The sequence below is a fragment of the Onychostoma macrolepis genome, chromosome 07, assembly GCF_012432095.1.
Source record: "Onychostoma macrolepis isolate SWU-2019 chromosome 07, ASM1243209v1, whole genome shotgun sequence".
NCBI classification, from domain to species: Eukaryota; Metazoa; Chordata; class Actinopteri; order Cypriniformes; family Cyprinidae; genus Onychostoma; species Onychostoma macrolepis.
Genome location: NC_081161.1, coordinates 42,662,217 through 42,682,719, shown reverse-complemented (window position 1 = coordinate 42,682,719; position 20,503 = coordinate 42,662,217). Strand labels below are relative to the sequence as shown.

General features: G+C 38.0%; 2 protein-coding genes and 1 long non-coding RNA gene across 3 annotated transcripts in view; 1 reads left to right on the top strand and 2 right to left on the bottom strand.

Annotated features, from left to right (window-relative positions):
* The window catches only part of LOC131544788 (protein mono-ADP-ribosyltransferase PARP14-like), a 29,268-nt gene extending 29,096 nt beyond the window's left edge, over positions 1-172 (bottom strand). Inside the window, exon 1 of the mRNA XM_058783245.1 lies at positions 50-172. The gene's annotated coding sequence lies outside the window, so the exon portion shown is untranslated. The remainder of the gene's footprint in view (positions 1-49) is intronic.
* A 6,767-nt stretch (positions 173-6,939) lies between these two features.
* Positions 6,940-14,913, bottom strand: LOC131543879 (low affinity immunoglobulin gamma Fc region receptor II-like). Its single transcript, XM_058781689.1, has 5 exons — positions 14,850-14,913; positions 9,871-10,128; positions 9,411-9,686; positions 8,895-9,011; positions 6,940-8,784 (listed from the first exon to the last, which is right to left on the bottom strand). The coding sequence occupies exons 1-5, from the start codon at positions 14,911-14,913 to the stop codon at positions 8,741-8,743; spliced, it is 759 nt and encodes a 252-aa protein (XP_058637672.1). The 3' UTR covers positions 6,940-8,740.
* A 2,955-nt stretch (positions 14,914-17,868) lies between these two features.
* On the top strand, positions 17,869-19,789 carry LOC131544855 (uncharacterized). The gene is made up of 5 exons (XR_009272242.1): positions 17,869-18,010; positions 18,366-18,439; positions 18,567-18,649; positions 19,077-19,188; positions 19,310-19,789. It is a non-coding gene; the product is annotated as an uncharacterized LOC131544855 (long non-coding RNA).
* Positions 19,790-20,503: the final 714 nt, after the last annotated feature.

The window sequence follows — 20,503 nt, the reverse complement described above, 5'->3', positions numbered from 1 at the left end:
ATAAAAACATAACAGGAATGACAGGACAAAGACTGAGTGGCAAACCAACCATGCTAGCATTTGCCCAAGACATGGGTGAGATGCTTGGTAATTAAAGATTAAAGATAAAGTAAAGGGAAACAGTCACTTGGGTGATGTTTGAGGTCTGCTTGGAAGGTTTGTCATGACACAGCAATCTGAAACAGAGAAATAAAATGAACAGAAAGTGCACAGAACATGGGTGGTGGGTTGGCTGCAAGCTTGGCCAAGCTGGAAAGGAAGTTATTGCGCCATGTATATTCTTTCACCTCAAGGTGGTTGGAGAAGGCGGAACAACTGACGAGCATAATGTCAAAATTAAGCAAAAGCATTCTTTCATCTAATCCATCACATCTATTCTCATGAAAGGGAACATGTCAACTGAGAAGAAAAGTTTGGAATGTCATTCATTTCTAAGACATTTCTAAGAGTGATGAATCAATTGCTCTGAAACAAAATATCAGTGACACATACATTTACAAACTAAAGGTTCTTTATCAGCATCTGTGGTTCCTTTAGGAGAGCCATTAACATCCATGGAACCTTTCCTTTGCACAAAAGATTATTTATAACGGAAAAACTTCCTTTCGATTATTAAAATCTTATTTACACTAAGAAAAAATGGTTCTTTTAAGAACTTTTGACTGAAAGGTTCTTTGGGGAAGGTTCTTTTGTGGTTTGACAGCGTTGCACTCCACAGATCTCCACACCACATTGTGCTGATGCATTGATTTTCCATACACATTTTTCATTCAATTCCACATTTGTTTTTTCGTGCACTCTTGCCTGTATGGTAATTACGTTCAATGTTTTTAACCTGAACTGAATAAAGATGTTGTTCACACAATTATTGCATATAAATAAGTTAAGTTAAGTCGTGACGTATTGTCAAGTATGGTGACCCATACTCGAAATGGTGCTCTGCATTTAACCCATCCAAGTGCACACACACAGCAGTGAGTAGTGAACAAGTGCGCAGACACACACACCCGGAGCAGTGGGCAGCCTTGCTCCAGCGCCCGGGGAGCAATTAGGGGTTCGGTGCCTTGTTCAAGGACACCTTAGTCATGGTATCGAAGGTGGAGAGAGTGCTGTTCATTCACAATCCTCACCTTCAATTCCTGCCGGCACGAGAATCAAACCAGCAACCTTCAGGTTACAAGCCCGACTCCCTAACCATTAGGCCACGACTACCATCGAATGTAAATGCAACTACTATAACTAATAACAATTTATAAATCATCCAGATCACTTTACAGGGAACAGACCAGGTTTGGTGCCAGGCTTCATGTCTGTGTGACCCCGAGTGTAATAACCCGTAAGCGCATGAGCCACAAACATGGACTGAATCCCGTCTTGTTTCTCGCTCAGTTATTGCATGCTTTTATTGACAGTAGCCTACTTTTACCTGATAAGACATGCCTTGACTTACAGATCTGTAAAGAGCTGTTTCTGATGATCGAGATGGGAGAGGTGTGACCCCCGCGAGGTGCATTTACAAAGGCTGATTCAAAGCATGTTTTATTTTTGTAGTTTCGCTGACACTAGTAGTGCAGGAACTGCCTACTCCAGCTTTATATTAATCTCAACTTTTAATACATTATTAAAATTAAACGTTCTACTTGTTGTATTTTTATTAATTACTGTAAACAAATACTAATAAATACTGTTACAAATCAATTACTCATTGTTAGTTAATTTTATAATGCATTAATGAGACATTAATTTATTAATTTAACCCATTTAATCCCAAAATTTTCCATTAGTACCCCTTTGAAATAATCAATAATATATATTTTTTAAATTGTGTGTGAAAAATTGTGTTTTATGTTCGATCACAATAGTGACCGGTGGGATATGGAGAGTACTGAAATCACATATTTCTGCAGTCATAAAAATTGTTATATATCTTAGCTCAGCTATTTTTAACTGTTTGATCACATTATAGGGTTACTATTATGCATTAAAAAACCTTATGCAACATTGATAGGAACACTGATGTAAAAAAAATAAATAAATTAAACCATCACCGCTGTTACATGCAATGCGCATAGGTGTGTGTGCTTGTTTTCTTTCTCGTCCCTCCCTCTTTTGTTATTGCTCGAGAGACTAGGTGTATTCGACTTCATGCAGCGCCATGAAAAACGATCGGCGGCTGACTTGAAGAAATGCATGCAGGTTAGAAAATTTGTCCGACTTGAACCGGCGCCGACGCTACGTCACTGTCAGGTGTGGCATCAAAGTACCGCGAGAGCATTTGGAGAGCAGCCGGCTCAGTCAGCTCGCGCAGTTTCTCCAGAGGGACTGCGGGAGCGCTGATGACCACACAACTGTTTCATGATTGGCCAAATTCACCACATGACAACAATGACGTGTGTTCTAACATCTTCAATTCCAATACAGCTCACAAATATTATTTACTAGGAAAATATCACAAGCGTGTGAAAAAAATGGAAGCTAAGACAAACTTGGAACATTTTATAAAAAGAGATTAAACAAAGATAAAATAAGATAAAATTAAGAACATAAGAGCAAGAAAGACCTATGAAGCTTTTTGTTACTTTAAATTGTTGTAATTTTACCCCTGGCATAAATTGTTTCACTTTACATATTCTTACGAATGTTTTTTTTTGTTTTTGTACTTATGAGTTGTATATTCCTTTACAAACCCTTGTATAATTTTTGCATAATAATAATAAAAAAAAAAAATACTGCTCACAAATCTGTTTTTAGAACAGTAAAACTTTTTTTTTTTTTTTTACTGTATATAGTCACAATGTTATGTTGAGTCACATTTAAATAAAAAAATAAAAAAACACTGATTAAAGCTTATATACCCCCACTTTATTGGTATTTAAATATATGTTTATGTTGAACTTTATTCTAGAATAGATGGCCCTGTATTAAGCTGTATATAAAAAGTGTTTCTGTTGCTCATGAAAATATTTCTGAAATGTCCGTGCATTTGACAAATATTGCATGTTATTAGGCTTGTTTGAGATGCGCCTTGCCTCGCCTGAAATGTAGGCGGCTGCAGTGAGGGGAGGAGTGAAATAAGGCAGTCAAGACGGACAGTTTTGAGCTCTCGAAGTGAAACAGATACCTACGAGATCAGAGGCAGATATCGAGTTATTATCACTCATATACTGTGCTGCTGATGAACATGATATAATTATCAGTTCTGTTGCTTTTATATGAATATAAATATGATCAACAAGACACTCAAGGTGCTTGCTATTTAATACCATACGAAAGGCGTATGTATCATCCATTTTTACTTTAATACAAACATGTATTTTAGATTTTTATAGAAATATGACAACAATCACATATCCCACACAGAGATCACACTGTCATAGTGTTTGGGAATATTCATGTGTAATTTAAATACATAATCACATGAAATCAGATAAAAAAAGAGAACATTTTAGCAGAGAATGCAGCATCTTGTCTAGACCAATGAGCGTTAAGCTGTGTCGTCAGTCAGTTGTTTCCCATCATGCTTTTGGCCAGCGCAGTTGGTGGAGAGCAACTGCGCGCGACTTCTCAATCCGACACAGCCGCCTCGCCGTCGCAAGAGTTTTTTGGCACACGTCAGCATGACATCAGAGCAAGGCGGACATAACTCGGACACTTTTCTAACCGGCATGCACCTCGCGGTGATCACCGGTGATCGGTTCTGTGCAGATTTTGCTCATCTCAAACAAGCCTACTGTATTGCTCTGCTGCTTGCTCTCAGGTTCCTGATTGGATGTGTTGCCTGCTTATCATCCGTGTGACCTCGCCCTCTTCGTCCAATCTGCTTTCGCCCTGCTGGTTTAAAGATGGAAGGAAGGAAGGAAGTTAATTTGTGCTTGATTGATGTGCTGTGCGTCTGTGTACGCTTTGTTTGCTGAAATGAAGTCTTTTGTATCTTATTCCTTGATGTGATGTTTAACACTTACTGTGTATTTGAGTTACGGTTCGTTTTCTCCTTGATTAGGGAAAAGAGAATGGGTAAGCATATCGCGCGATATACACTTTGCAGGTAGTAATGATGAGTGTTTAGATACATTAGGGAAGTGGTGTGCGCCATTCTTGTACTTTGGTTATTATTGGTGAGAGTAGGAAATTTAGAGCGTCGATACGCTGAAGATCTCGGTTTCTTTTCTACATTTTCCTTTGTTAGTTAGGTTAGGGGATATGGGGAGTTTTATGGGAATTATTCTGTTTTTTGATTTGGGCGCCACTCAAGTTCCTTTTCCCTATATATTAGTGGTAATTTTGTTTTGGTAATTATTCGTTAATTTCATTTCTACTAAATTATTTTCTTTATTATTATACTCATTCCAGCAATTATAAATAGTGCATACCATTCATGTGTTCTTGTGGCTTTGGCTTTATGTAATAAATTATTCACAATCAAGCTTTATCCGTATTTATGGTCATTTCTCTGCCTGGTTCAATCCATCTAGCAATAATCTATTTTTCTAAGTCTTACAAACCAACTCTAGACTATTCAAGTTCGTAACATTTAATGGGGGCTCGTCCGGGATAATTTTTTTTCAGGGACATTTATTATTGCTGGTGTTGATTTCAAAATTTTAACTTTTTTTTCTAAAATATAACATCAAATTTTTAAATCAATGCTATGAGTATTACAACATCATTATTGTAACATTTTTCTAGCATTTGAATTTTTTATAAAAAAATAATCTAAAACGGCTCATTCAAACACGCCCCCATATGTCTATGTTACAGTGAGGGGAGATTTTCAAAACACCACCCAAATGTATACGCAAAGAAAGAGGGCAGAACTTTTATTCTCGCTGTAGTATTGTTGCTGCCACCGGCGCCATGTCCTGGAGACGCTGTGTTTCGTTGTGAAAGCAAAACTACTTTCTTTGGGCTTTCAAAAGAGGACACAACTAGAAATCAGTGGTTAAGTTGTATTTACAACACTGTTCCAGTTCAACCCAAATATTCGAGTGTGTGCAGCACATTTTACAGAGGACTATTTCCTGAACCTGGGAGTAGTCTGCCAGCTGTGCTCAAAGGCTGTTTCTATAAAGTGGGGCAATTCCAACTTTGCAAGGACAGTCTGGCGCTTCTGACTCACAGCCTGTAAGTATGTTTTCAAATTTAAAGAATTTGCCAATGACTGTTCAAAAGCGAGTTTTGAGCTGTGTAGAGTAGTGCCATCGCCGCATGGAGCGACAGCTCTGAGGATTGCCGTGGAGCCGAAGCTGATGAATACATCAGACCAGCTGGCTCCTCCTGCTCCATGTCCCTCCATCGTCTCCACCCTGGACTCTGGTCGTTGTCCTCCTCCCGGGTATCCGTCCTCCTCCCGAGCCTCCTCCCAAGTTCTCACAGCCCTCCTTTTGTTTATATTTAACAGAGCTTAGCAATTTATTAATTTTGTAATCCTATTATGGTGTTTTCAAAAAAGTTTAAAACATGAATAAAAAGCGAGTTAACTCTGTAACCAACAGTTCACTCAACAATCTGGTACGTGAGTGTGCACTGGGAGACATAGCTATGTTAAATAAAGACATGCTCATTTTATATTCAGGACACAGTAAAAATCACATGAACAATTTTGTTATATTATATTCTATTCTAGTTATATGAATTATATGCTCCAGTGATTGTCTAGAGAGTGCTAATTTCATTTAAATACTGTCTTTCTCACCTGTCTGTGGAATGCATCATGTATCAGTTTAACCACCTCATTTAACTCCATCCTTCAGCCCTTTTACTACCCATCTATCAGAGCTTCTTGTATCTAGCTGCAGGTGCAGTGAATTAACTTTAGAGAGCAGCTGGTCTATCTATTTCATCAGGAATGAAAGGGTGTGTAGTACACTGACTGTCATACACCCGCTGAAGTTCTCTACAGGCATCAGACTATAATATCAATATAATATTAATATTATTAATATTGCAACTGCAGCTCTGCTCTCTGTGTCAGGCAAAAATGTCACTAAAGAACTAAAATTCAAAGTGACTGGTAAAGAATGTGTTCTGATCGATCTAGCAGAACCTTTATGTCTGCTACTGGTTGTACTGCTTTCTCTGGTGGTTGCACTGGTAGGTACAAGTGGTGCAGGAGCTGAAAAAGATTGAAGTACAATATTGACAACAGAGTGATGCACAGATGGTGTATTTTTCTAGGTCAAAACCTGAAAACGAGTTGCATTTTATCCATAATAGTTTTTGAAAGGATTTTAGATCAATGTCTAAAATAAGGTCTGTGGTTAACAAAAGCTCAGGATATGTAGGATGTTTCATTGTACAACATAAAATACATCAATAATAACACTTTGTAAACTTTTAAAGCTTGCTCTTGGTCTTTAAACTCGTATGCTTACAAGTTTGCTTTTCCAGCCTCATTGTGTTTATAATCGTGTTCTTGCAAACTCAAACTTTCAGGGAAAACGTTTCTAAATAAAGACTTAAAGAATTGTTGAAGCTTAATGGTGGTGACATTCACGTTGTGCGACTGTGGAGTAGTTTACTTATAGCCTACATTTAGCTTTTTACTTCTGGCAATATAGGCTTCAACATTCATAATGAACAAGTCATGATGAACAAAACATGTATGAATAATACATGGTCACAGAGCTTATTTTCTTAATCCAAAAAGCCAATGGAAAAATCAGAAAACCAAATCAGAAAACCAGAGTGACCTCCAAAAACAGCAACAACAAAAAAACAACAACATCACTGATGACAGTGGAGCCAGAATATTGTCATATGGGTGGCCAGGGCAGGGGCCAGCAACCAGTCTGAATTAAATTAGTTAAACTTATTTTTATAAATACAAAAATGTACTGTACTTTAAAAATAAAGTACTGAACTGTTTTAATGCTGAATACAACTGAATTGAATAAAATTAAGAAAAAATCTTGGTAATTAAAGTAAATGGTGAAATGGTGGACGCATGGGGAAGGTGAACATTTTGGCATTATTTCCACACTCTTCTTCACGCCAGCCATTGCCAAAATCTCAGAGAAGTGCTCTGCCATTTCCCGCCGGGTCGCCTCGTTCTCAGATGAGAAGGAGAGCTCCTTGCCACGGTGGTTCTGGAGGACCCGACTCCTGTGGTCCCAAGTCCGGTGGTGCTGGAGGACCCGACTCCTGTGGTCCCAAGTCCGGTGGTGCTGGAGGACCCGACTCCTGTGGTCCCAAGTCCGGTGGTTCTGGAGGACCCGACTCCTGTGGTCCCAAGTCCGGTGGTGCTGGAGGACCCGACTCCTGTGGTCCCAAGTCCGGTGGTTCTGGAGGACCAGACTTCTGTGGTCCCAAGTCCGGTGGTTCTGGAGGACCCGACTCCTGTGGTCCCAAGTCCGGTGGTCCTGGAGGACCCGACTTCTGTGGTCCCAAGTCCGGTGGTCCTGGAGGACCCGACTTCTGTGGTCCCAAGTCTGGTGGTCCTGGAGGACCTGACTCTTGTGGTCCCAGAGGTTACTGAGCAGCCCGCTCTCCTTGTGGAGTTATGGGTAGGTTTAGGGATGGGGTTATGGAATATACAGGTATGTAGGTGGATATAATATACTGTCTGTACAGTATAAAAACTACTATGCTTATGGATGTCTCTGCAATGTTAGAAATACCTGCGTGCATGTGTGTGTGTTTGCATGCGTGTCAGGCAATATAGTCAATGAGTGGACTTTATATTTGTTTTTGTTGTTTTCCATTACTATTTCCATTGTTATTTTTACTGTTATGTTTACATTTGTACTGTTTGCCACTTATCTTTTCCAGTGTAAAATATTTTGTTCCTGTTTTGTTTAACTGAATCTGAATTAAATAAAGCGAATAAATACATCTGAATTAAAAAAAAACAACAACTGTAATTTATTATGTGTAATAAATGGTTAGCCAGCTTTAGAGCATTAAGAATGGGTGTCTCAACTGTACCACGGTACTGTTTCAGCTGTACACTATATGGGTACAGTTGAGACAAAGATGCACCTTATGTTTATGAGTTCATTGGGGAAAATATAAACTACTTATGGCTATTATCAAATTATGATATTTTAGTACATAAAATAAATATCATGTGAAAAATCGCTTCATTTCAGCATCTAGTTTTTGTGTAGTGATGAAAAAGCAGAAAGTGTCTACTGTACTCAGTCTACCCTTTTTTTTTTTTTTTAACTGAAGACCCTAAGCTGTGATTACCACAATGCATCTTTTTTGTGATACTCAGTTATTTGAGTATAACTGTTGCAGGATCATTAGTTGGAAGCCATTTATTGAGCTAATAGCATATGTAATTGTAAATTTCTACAATTTTTCAAAATGTATATTTGCAACTTTATTTTTGTACCTGAAACAGGCTTCCATTTAGCAAAAGCAATCAGCAAATGCTAGTATTTTGCTTTTATAACACTCACAATAACATGCTATTCTCCAGTATTTGTTGCATTATTTGACAAGTTAAATAACAAGAAATTCAAGACACATGGACTGTCCAAGATTTGATCTGCAATTCAAATAATAGCTTCAGATTAAATAAAAAATCATTTCAGCAAAACAATAAGGATAAACATTTGAAAATTTGCTTCAACATATTTAAAACAGAGAAAAACAGCAGAAAACAATTCAAAGACACTTCACTCAAGTCTTGATGTTGTCAGACAAATTATAAATATAACTGAATAATGTTGAAAACAAGAACAATATTAATTTTAATTAATATTTAATATTTGATAATGTTCTGGACTTCAGACTTTCACACCTCTGTAACAATATATTGATAAATCCCATCAGTCTGAACTGTAAAACACACAAAATATGTAATAAGTGACCTTTAAAGTACTGATAATAATGATAGATCAAGTTAAACTCATCTGTAGAAGAACAGATGAGAAAGAGAGAGGTCTCACCATGAGCTCTGTAGCATTTGACTCCCAGTATGATGGATACTAGCAGATACGGAGAAGCTGCCAGAAGAAAGCTGAGCAGTTTGAGAACTGAGAGAACCGGCAATGGAGCTTCTGAACCTGAAAAACAAAAAACAAACCAAAAAAAACCCCAATACTTTTTCCTCAGGTTCTTTTCACACCCTCTAGCACATCCAACTGCTCTGATTTTATTTTATTTTTTCTGCTTTTGAAATGCTGCCATAAAGTACAAAACAATTACATGTCAAAATGAAAATGATACTGTATAACATTTTGCCAATTACTTTGTAGGCATTAGAGGTGGATTGGTCTGACTTTATTTAGCAGCCTTGAGCCTCACAGCCTTGAGTTTATTTACACTCATGTCTGACACTGACAATCTGCCATCAACACTCAAGCGTCATATAAATATTTATTAATTTAACCACATAATTTTATTATATGTAAAAGTTGATTTGTGTCTGAATGTAGTCAGATTGATGAGTTTCTGATACTCACCTGATACGGTCAGTGTAACTTTATCACTGGTGCGTGAGTATCGTGATCCTCGTGTTTCTCTTCCAGTACAGCTGTAATTACCCGTGTGAGATTCACTAACAGCACTGATTCGGTATTCCTGTGATTGACTGACATGAATCAGTGAATCATCTTTATTCCAGCTGTAGATCCAGCTGCTGACATCTGTCTCTTGAATGTCACATGTGAGAGTGACCGTCTCTCCTCTGAATATCTGTGATGGTTCAGGCTGAACATTCAGACAAGGTTTGGGTCTCTCTATAATTGAAGACACAAAGGTTATGATAGAGCATCCAAAGAAGCCAAAGCATGGAGTGAATCGATTCAACCTGTCCTAAACTCTGTAAATGTCACTGCACAAAAGAAGATAAGTTAGTGGCCACTTTTGGACTGAAATACGAGTTGAGCAAGGTCCTGATATCAGTCAGTGCAGATCACTCACCCAACACAGCGAGAGTCACATTTTCACTCAATTGAGAGCAGAATGATTGTCTGCAGCCGTAACACCTGCATTTCTGTTGACTTTCTACAGTGATCTTGAGTTCTTTCTCCACAGAGTTGTCCTGTTCTTCTCCACACTGCCAATTGTATGTCCAACCTTCCCCCTGTATGTCACATGTGAGAGTGACAGCCTCTCCTCTGACTATCTGTGATGGTTCAGGCTGAACTGTCAGAAGAGGTTTAGGTGCCTCTATAAGAGCTGAACAAAGAGAGGTTATGGTAAACATCCAAAGAATCCACAATAATGTTCACATCTACACATGTGACAGTGTTTATTTCTTGTCTTTGTTATTTGGTGCAAAACATTTTCGTCATCAAGAGGGTCCATGTGCAGCCCAATTTTTCAAGTATGTATCGCTCAGAGTCCAGAGACCTCCAAGAGGGAGGGACTTACGCCGCAAGTAGGTTGGGAGAGGGTAGGTTTAGGGTTGGGTTTGATGTAGACGATATTAACAAATCCCACCCATTTGGAGCTGGCTCTGGCCTCCGTTTATTCCTAACTCCAATTTTTAGGTGTTTTGGACTTAGCTTGGCCTCACCCTCATGCCTCCCCGTTAATCAGATATGGCCATAATGTATCTCAGACACTGAATATTTCGCAACACTCATTAATTGTGGTTAATTTGGAGAGGCTAAAAAAAAGAGCCAATCAACTGCTCTCAAATTGCTCTTGCAGTACTTTGATGTCTCACGTCACAGTGACATGACTTTGGCGGGGTTTTAAAAAAATTCTAACCGATATGCATTGATTCAACTCAGACACCAATCCACTTTGTTTTGAACACACATTGCATTTCAAATGAGACAAGTTACTGTACTAACTGTCTTACAATGACAGCTGTCAGTGTGAAAACCTTATTTTGGACACAGAAGGACCATCATTCAAGTTGTACTTAAATATGCCATGGAGGGATAGCTATATAAAAGATTTAAAAATAAATATTGTGGGTATTAATTTGGAAGCGAGCGTTTACAGATAACATTGCAAGCAGGAGAAGCCTCATGGTCGTCATGATCGCAGCTGAAAAAATCCCAGATCAACACTGTTCATGTAAAGGCTATTGTACACCGAGTCCGAAATTTTCGTATGCGTTTTTTCCCCCCGTTTTTCGGATTCGTCATCCTTTCCTATCAAAATGCTTGCTACAGATGCGAAAACGCAGAAAATCAAACCTGATCAGATTTTTTTTTTATGACGGACGAGTTTCGGAGGCAGTGTGTAAACGTGATTGACAAAACGTGAAGTTGAAAATTTCGGACTCAGTGTGCAATGACTTTATAAGATTATATTAATTTACAATTAACCAGTTTAATATGAAGAGAGTGAAATGTAGACCTTCGTTTACGTGTTTTTGACCTACACTGTACAAGACGTGAGACCAGTTCCCTGTTTAGGTTTGTATGGTAGCATCCCTTACGAAAATTAACCATGGTTTTACTACAAATAAAACCAAAAAACCATGGTCACTGTAGTTAAACCATGGTTACCACAAATTGACCATGATCTTGCTACACGAACCATACCATGGTACAATATTTGAAGTAAAACTGTGGTTATACAAATGGCAATCAATGCGCCAAAAAAACACTTTTACTAAAATAAAACCATGGTTAATTTTCGTAAGGGATGGACGCACTAACTTTAACGTTAGCTAGTTTTAGCCAGAGATGCCTTGTTGAAGCACAAGATGACATTAACATTCTGCTTGAACAGATGAAAATTGTAACTTAATGAGAGTATGCCAACCAGAAAATGAACATTTTAGTCTTCATTGGGATTGGGGGTGAATGCTTAGGGACATTTTGCTCTGTTTTGTTTGGGTTTAGGAAATAGAATTAAATAAATTCCATCGCCTATCCTCTCAGGATACGTGGAATTAGTGTTACAAGTACCCCAGGCACATTGTTTTTCCATTTTTGTAGCAAACTCCATAAAAATGATGCAAGCGTCGGATCTTCCAGTGTTTTACTATGGCACTGAAACCTAAAGTTCCGCTCCCCGTGCAACTGATACTCGACTAGTCTGCGTTCGAGGGGAGGGGCTTACCAATAGGCCGATTCCACCTCTGAACAGCACTTTGGAGTGAGTACAATAATGGATGCCAGTTTGAAGCAGGTTTAATTGTGTGTGACAACATCCCTCCTTAACTGGCTTTGCAAGATGATGCAGAAATGAGTTCAAAGGAACAGCTTTTTGGTGCCAACACCCTTCAAAGGGACATTCGCAAACTTCCCTAAGCACTTCCCCTTGCAGAAATCCCCGTCGCTATTTTGTGCATTGTACTTCAAGTGCCAAGGGAAGTTTTTATGCACTTGTGCAACTTAGGCAATGACATACATCCGAGTCAAAGAAACGGAGCAACATGAGTCTAAGTAAATGATGACAAAACTTTCATTTTTGGGTGAGCTGTCCCTTTAACATGTCATCATACATTCTGAGCATATTGTGTTATATGCATTGCAAAGCATCAGACTCACAATATAACAGCATCACTGATCTCTGAACTCGTCACTTTTTCTCTCTCCTCTACAGGTGACGTTACTACTGTCAAATATACATCCGTTTTTAAGATGAGCTCTCTGTCAGAGCTGAAGGATTGAGATGATCCCTCTATAAACTGACTGTATGTCCAGTCATCTTCAGTTCCTGGGGCTGGTTGCATAAATTGTTTAGACTAGTCTTAAAAAGTTAGTCATCTAATTTCTTTTCTTCAAGACTGCTCATGACCTTTTAAATTCAGTTATGAAAAAGTAGATTGGTCTTATTTGTACTGGAAAAGTAAGACTGATTACTCCTTGGCAACTGCAAGTTGGTCAAACTAGTTCTTAAAACAGTCTTAACATGGTGGCTAAGTTTATGCAACTGGACCCTGGTATTTCACATCTGACTGTGACCGTTTCATGATTGTCATGCTCTATAATCACCTCGGGCTTTGCTCTTTCTGTAGCATCACATAAACACTCAGATTTAGCCTATACATTAGTTTTATTCACAACTCATTTATGCCATCAAGGACCCAATAAAATACATAAATAACAAATGCACACAAACACACACTGAACACAACACGCACGCACGCTATAAAACTTTCCCCGCCTGTTACATGTGTGATTCTTTGAAGAAATATATAAATCACCTTGAGTTTGTCCAGGGTGGATGTTTGAAAGCAGCACTTCAAAACAAAGAGAGACAAATCATATTGATTAATAGATGTTGTTGCTATAAATATATAGAACAGGACTATATGAATATCTGACAAAACAGTGGTTAGAACATTAATTATTCATTTCATTCATTTTAAATCACCATCTGAAGTTTATGCTTATAAGGTGGACGACCAAAATTAAAACAGGCCTATTAACAGAACAATAATTTGCTAATAAATGTAAGCAACATTTATTTTTTTTGATAAAAGCTCAGATCTTGTGCTTATGAGATTTCTGTTGTAGTGTTGAGCAGAACTGCAGATCTCAAAAGACACCTGCTCCTCACAATACATCTGAACTTCATTCTTGAGAAAATACAGTATTGATTTACAGTACATTAACAAGAGTCACAGTCAGGATACATTGAATTAAATGGTTTAAAACATTCAGACAAACACTGCTGGATTGTGTTGTTGGGTCAGCGAGCTGGTTACACCCGTAAAATGACCTTTTACACTTTTTAAAGCCACAAAGAGAACAGCTTAACTATCATTCACTATTCCTTCATAGCAGTCAATAACAAATGGAAAGTTTGAGGTGACAGAGGAAGGGTGAAGAAAACATCTATGTGTATTACTAAGAATATGTAGGTTATGCTGTCATGATATAATTAACCCACAGGTGAATGCAGATGTTATTTTGCCATCAGTGTCTCAGATGGGAAGTGGCATCATTGTGGTCAGTAACATCACTGATCAGAGTTTGCGTTACTGCAGGACCACACGTCTCATAAGATCACGTGGATATTATACTGCTGAAATTTTCAACAAATAAATTTCCATAACAAAATTTGACATCAAATAACAATCTGAGCAAGTTACATCACAAGTAAAGAATAAATAGGTGCACAAACTGCTAGTGAAGATCAACTGAAGAAAACAAAAACCGTAATTGTGAAAAAAATTATACAGAACATGACAGTATGTCCAATTAAACTGATGAACCATTGCAAACCCTAAACTGACTGACTAAAGATCAATACACTGAACTCCTTCATCGACAGCACATCAGAGAGTATTTGAAGAGTTCAGATGCAAATGCCTCTAATTAAGTGCCGTCTGAAATATTCTTCTAAAATGAGCATTTTTATCAGGAAGGGTGCCTATGTGACCCTGGACCACAAAACCAGTCATAAGGGTCAATTTTTCGAAATTGAGATTTATACATCATCTGAAAGCCGAATAAATACGCTTTCCATTGATGTTGTTATGATAGGACAATATTTGGCCGAGATACAACTATTTGAAAATCTGGAATCTGAGGGTGCAAAAAAATCAATAAAAAAAATCAATAAATAAATAAAAATATTGAGAAAAACGGCCCGAGGAAGAAACTGGTTCTACACGGTGCAAAAGCCCCTAATGAGGCCCCAGTGCTTTTTCATCTTATCTCAGGTGAGACGCTTCTTACGTTGTTTCTGGTTCAGGAGTGGCTTGGTTCTGGGAATGTGACAGCTGTAGCCCATTTCCTGAAGACGTCTGTGTGCGGTGGCTCTTGATGCGCTGACTCCAGCTTCAGTCCACTCCTTGTGAAGCTCTCCCAAGGTCTTGAATCGGCTTTTCCTGACAATCTTCCCAAGGCTGGTGTCATCCTTGTTGCTTGTGCACCTTTTCCTACCACACTTTTTCCTTCCAGTCAACTTTCTATGAATATATTTCGATACAGAACTCTGTGAACAGCCAGCCCTTTCAGCGATGACCTTCTGTGGCTTACCCTCCTTGTGGAGGGTGTCGATGATCGTCTTCTGGACAAGGGTCAAGTCACTAGTCTTCCCCATAATTGTGGTTGCTTGTTCTACACTAGCCCAGGAGGTACCCAGTATTTATACTCAAAATTAATCGAACTAATCAAGCTCAAAACGGAATATTCAAATTTTTTGAGGTAACTGAATTATTATTATTTTTTAGCTGTAAGTTGTAACCATCAGAATTAAAACAAAACAAAAATAAATACTCATAAAATATCTATCACAATATAGGCATTGCGGAAAACTGAATGCAAAACAAATAAATGTACAGTATTTTCACTTTACGGTTCAATAACAGTGGGGTTGGAAACAAAGTGCACAACACTTATTTAATATATTCAGATGAAAGTTTACAGTATTAACCAATTCTTCAAAAGCAGTTTTTCAGAGCCCCCAGTTAGACTGTTTTAATCCGAATCCTAATTATACAGTGCATTTAGTAAAACAAATAAAATAAAAATTAAGTACATTTTTATTAAATTAAGTAAAATCAAAACCCATCACATAAGGTCAATGAATCTCTACCAGAAGTAACAGATGAACAATTCCTTACCAAATTGCCAATAATTAGCTGGATCCTTGATGACTCTACAAGAGGAAAGTAGAAATGGTTTACTGAAAAGTAGGATTTCATTTAATACCATTCCTTTAAACAATTTGAATTCATTTAAATGTACCGACATTTGCCATTATATGATATTCAGAAAACACGAACAGAGCATGTCATCTTTGAAACACACACACACACGTTTGTTTTTATGAAAAGTGGGGACATCCCATAGGCGTAATGGTTTTTATATTGTACTTACTGTATGTGCTATTGCCCTACACCAACCCTACACCTTACAGGAGACTATCTGCATTTTTAGATTTAAAAAAACCCCACACCATTTAATGTGTTTTTTAAGCCTTTTGATTTACATGGACATAGGCAGTGTCCTCATAAACCACCTTCAAATTGTAATACCTCTGTCATAATACAAATTTTGTCCCCGTAAACCACAAAAACCAGTACACACACACACACACACACACACACACACACACGTTTACTTAGCTATCTAAATGGGGACATTCCATAGGCGTAATGGTTTTTATACTGTACAAACTGTATGTGCTATTGCCCTACACCAACCCTACACCTAAACCTACCCCTTACAGGAAACTTTCTGCATTTTTACAATTTCAAAAAACCTTTGTTTACTTTATATTTAAACTGGTTTTACAAATGAGGACGTCCCCAAAGGGAGGTTTTTGGAGATTTTTTCAGGTTTAGCTCACTTTGGGTACAAATTTGTCCCCAAAATATGGTTAAGTGCGCACACACACACACACACACACACACACACACCACACTTGTTTCGCTATCCTTGTGGGGACATTCATAGGCGTAATGGTTTTTATACTGTACTTACTGTATGTGGCAAGGCAAGTTTATTTATATAGCACATTTCATACACAATGGTAATTCAAAGTGCTTTACATAAAAGGAAGTGAAATAGTCATTAATAAGGAATTAAAAATAATAATAATCACAACAATAAAAACTAAGTGATTTAAAAATTGATTTAAAAAGAATTTAAAACATTTAAGAATAGAAAAGGATTATACATAGTGCAATCAGTTCGGACGTAGCACAGTGCTCATTCAATAAATGCACAGCTAAACAGATGAGTTTTGAGTCTGGATTTAAAAGTGGCTAATGTTTTAGCACATCTGATCTCTTCTGGAAGCTGGTTCCAACTGCGGGCGGCATAATAGCTAAAAGCAGACTCCCCTTGTTTTGTGTGAACCCTTGGTATTTCTAACTGACTCGATCCTAATGATCTGAGTGGTCTGTTAGGTTTATATTCAGTGAGAATATCTCCAATGTATTTAGGTCCTAGGCCATTTAGAGATTTATAAACGAGTAAAAGTACTTTAAAATCAATCCTAAATGTAACTGGAAGCCAGTGTAAGGACCTGAGGACTGGTGTGATATGCTCAGATTTTCTGGTTCTAGTCAGAATCCTGGCAGCAGCGTTCTGGATGAGCTGCAGCTGTCTAATGGTCTTCTTTGGAAGACTATTACAATAATCCACCCTGCTGGTGATAAAGGCATGAACAAGTTTCTCCAAGTCTTGAAACAAGTGTGTGTGTGTGTGTGCGCTTGTTTTTCTATTCAGGAGGGGACTTAAACCTGAATACACACAGACTCATGGGGACTCGTGTCACGGTGTGGACCTAAATTGAGGTCCCCATGGGCAAACAAGCTAATAAATCACACAGAATTAAGTTTTAAGTTTTTGGAAAATCTAAAAATGCAGAAAGTATGTGCTATTGCCCTACACCTAACCCTACCCCTTACAGGAGACTTTCTGCATTTTTAGATTTTCAAAAAACTTAACTCTGTGTGATTTATTAGCTTGGTTACCTGTGGGGACCTCAATTTAGGTCTCCACCGTGACACAAGTCCCCATGAGTCTGTGTGTATTCAGGTTTAAGTCCCCACCTGAATAGAAAAACAAGTAAGTGCGCACGCACGCACACACAGAAGTATTTATCTTCAGCAGGTTACATGTCCAGTTGTAAACTCTTGTATACTTTACTATTTTTAAAAGGAAATAAAGATAGTGATTTTCTTACCTGATTTTGCCCGTATGTTTGCAGGACCTCGCAGATCACATCTGACCCTTCCTCTGTGTTCACATTGCAGTTTTTGTTCTCCGTAGACTCAAAACATCAATTTAGTTTTGTATCAGGCAAATACAAAACAATTCGGGACCGAGCAATCTCGATGAGCAGCAGCTCTCAATCACAGCCGATAACGGTCCTGTTTTCACATTTACAAAAGTGTGCACAGTTTCTTTTTCTTTCTTCTGCATCTTCTTCTTCTTTTTTTTCTTTTTTGGCATACCGCACTTATCAGTGCATTACTGCCATCTGCTGGTGAGGATCAAACACTTTCCTTATCAGAGTCCCTTCTCCTCAATAGCGTCTGTCTGCGGACTGCAAGAGAGGGGCGTAACTGGAAGGAGGCGTAACTTGAAGAAAGGGGCGTAACTTGAAGTTGTCCAAATCACACAGAACCACGCGAGATGTCAAAACGAGATGTTATTGGCAAGATGGCCGCTTGTATATTGACAAGGTGAGAATATTTTTTTATTTTTTATTTTCAGTAGGTGTAAGCAATATATAATTCAAAAGGTGTAAAGACGACAAGGCTAGTCAAGAGTAGTCCCAGACTAAAATGCATGTCTGGGCTGTTTTAACTGAAAGCAACTTGAACTGACTGATCTTAAAATAATTGTTTTGTCTCAAGATGCCCATCAGTAGTGTTTTTATCCAAGGCACGTTTATAAAAGCTACTCAAATGTCCTAATTGAACTATGGCCTAACTTGTGTTGGATAAAAAGGGAGTTACATCAGCAACTACCTCAACATGTAAATGCAGTATTGAGCAGATAAATCACAGCTGACTGACTCTTGTCTGGATGTTACAGGGACAGATGAGACACACGAGTGTATATCCGGTGCAGAGTGACTGATGAAGGAATGCTGCCATCAAAGACTCTCAGTGAGTACACTACAGACATCAATAAAACATCTTTTAAATCTTAAATTGTAGTTTATTTTAATTATTGTAATTTCAAACAACTATTACAGCACTTTTCTGATTCTTGATTCCTGTGCATTTGCTGCAGATCTTTTGTGGTGGAGCAGGACCTGCAAGACAAGGTGACAGCGACATTTGTGGAAAAAGGAAAACCTGAAACAAAAGGATAAAGTAAGATCATTTTATTACTTTTAATACAGAGATCAGATGACATTGTGCTGTTAAAATGACTGCTTGTGTATTATGTTTGGCTGTTTTGTATGATCTGAAATGTCTGCAGGCTGCTGTGAGCGCTGAGGATGGAGAGTCCACAGCAGCATCCTGGAAATGATCCAGTGCCATGAATTAGACGCTCCAACACTGCACCTGCCCTCATCTGGACTGGATGCTGCTGTGGTCTCTTCATCATCAGTGACCCCAGAGCCAGCGAGAACATCTAGAGAAAGACCAAAAGACATCGAGGATGTGACATTGGTCAAGTTTATTCTGCTGGTCTCTGTTCATACAGTGAAGGCTGACTTTCAGAAGCTTCACAAGCATCATCAAAAAATAGTCATGAAGCTTTTATCGAAAGTGATTTCCAGTGCTGTTATTACAGGGACCTACAATCCCCTGGATCAACCTGGAGAAAAGAGCCTTGCTGAAGGACACACCGGTGACAAACCAGCAACCTTCTGCTGACCAGTTCAGTGGTTTAGCCCACTACAGAAGTAATAAAGCTACAACTAAAAAAAAATGCATGTAATTGTAAACATGAAATAAAATTTGGCAAGAAATGGAAAGCTGACAACATGAATTGTAAATGTTTAACTCTGTTTAAATGTTTTACAGGTAGTCATGCTCATGGAGAGCAGCACACGAATGTTTGAAGCAGACACAGATTATCCCGCACATGTTCTCCTGCTCTTGCCTCAAGGTTGTGTGGTTCAGGGGTGTCATCATGGTCTTCCTCATCCTCTGGGTCAACGATGTCCGCATTGAGAAGAGCAAGGTTGTGAAGCACAGCGCAGCTGCAGAACTGGCTCAGCTGTGTTGAGATGACTGTAGGATGTGGGTTCACCGTCTGTAAAAACATGATTGTTAGAACAATAAGTTTGAATGAAGCTTTGTTTCATCTGTTGTTGACTTGTATATTGTATGTATTTATTGTGATGCTTCCTTTTATTCATTCTTATACTTATTTATTCATGTTTCTTATTGTTGTCATTAAATAAAATATATTTTAATGTATTAATTGCTTGACTGAAAATTGATGTATTCACTTCGACTGCATTTGTTCAACTAGTGTATATTCATGTATAGCCATGTCACGACAAAAATTTAATTTAGCTTGTTTTACTTGTTTGTCATTTTAAGTTTAAAAAAAATTATAATTATTGGTTAGCACTTATCATTATTATTGCGTGTAAGTGTTGGGGTGGGAAAATGATGCAATTCATTCTGGGGTAATCTTAATTTTTAAGTACAAATACTTACATTTTTAGAGTATAAAATCAACAGTCTTCTCCAAAGGCGAGATCTTCGAGCAGCTGCCCGACATGTCCTTTGTGCTGACATTTCAAACGCTGAGGAAAACCGTACTAGATTGAGTTAGTGATGCTATGAGGTGTTAGTGCACCTGTCTCTCTTTTTTTTATTATTGCCGAACTTATTACATAAAAGATCAGGGAAAGATGGTTGTATCTAACAATGAACAATCATAAATGGCATAAAACGGTAAACAAAAATTTCATGCGTTCATCATAGTATGAGATAATATACACAGAAAAAAGCACAGTGACGAGGTTAAATATCTTTGAATAATTCATCATGACGATTTTTTTAGAAGCGAGGATGAAACAAGAAAGTTAAATTCAACAAGAAAAAGAAAACAGGAGATTTAAGCCACGTTTGCTTGTGGATGATAAAATAATTAAAATATTCAAGAGATAACAATTTTGGGTTTTGTAATAAAAATAAAATAAAAATGCTTTAAGGATAAAACTGTGGATCACATTAGTGGAGTTACAAATATAAGAACTTAAA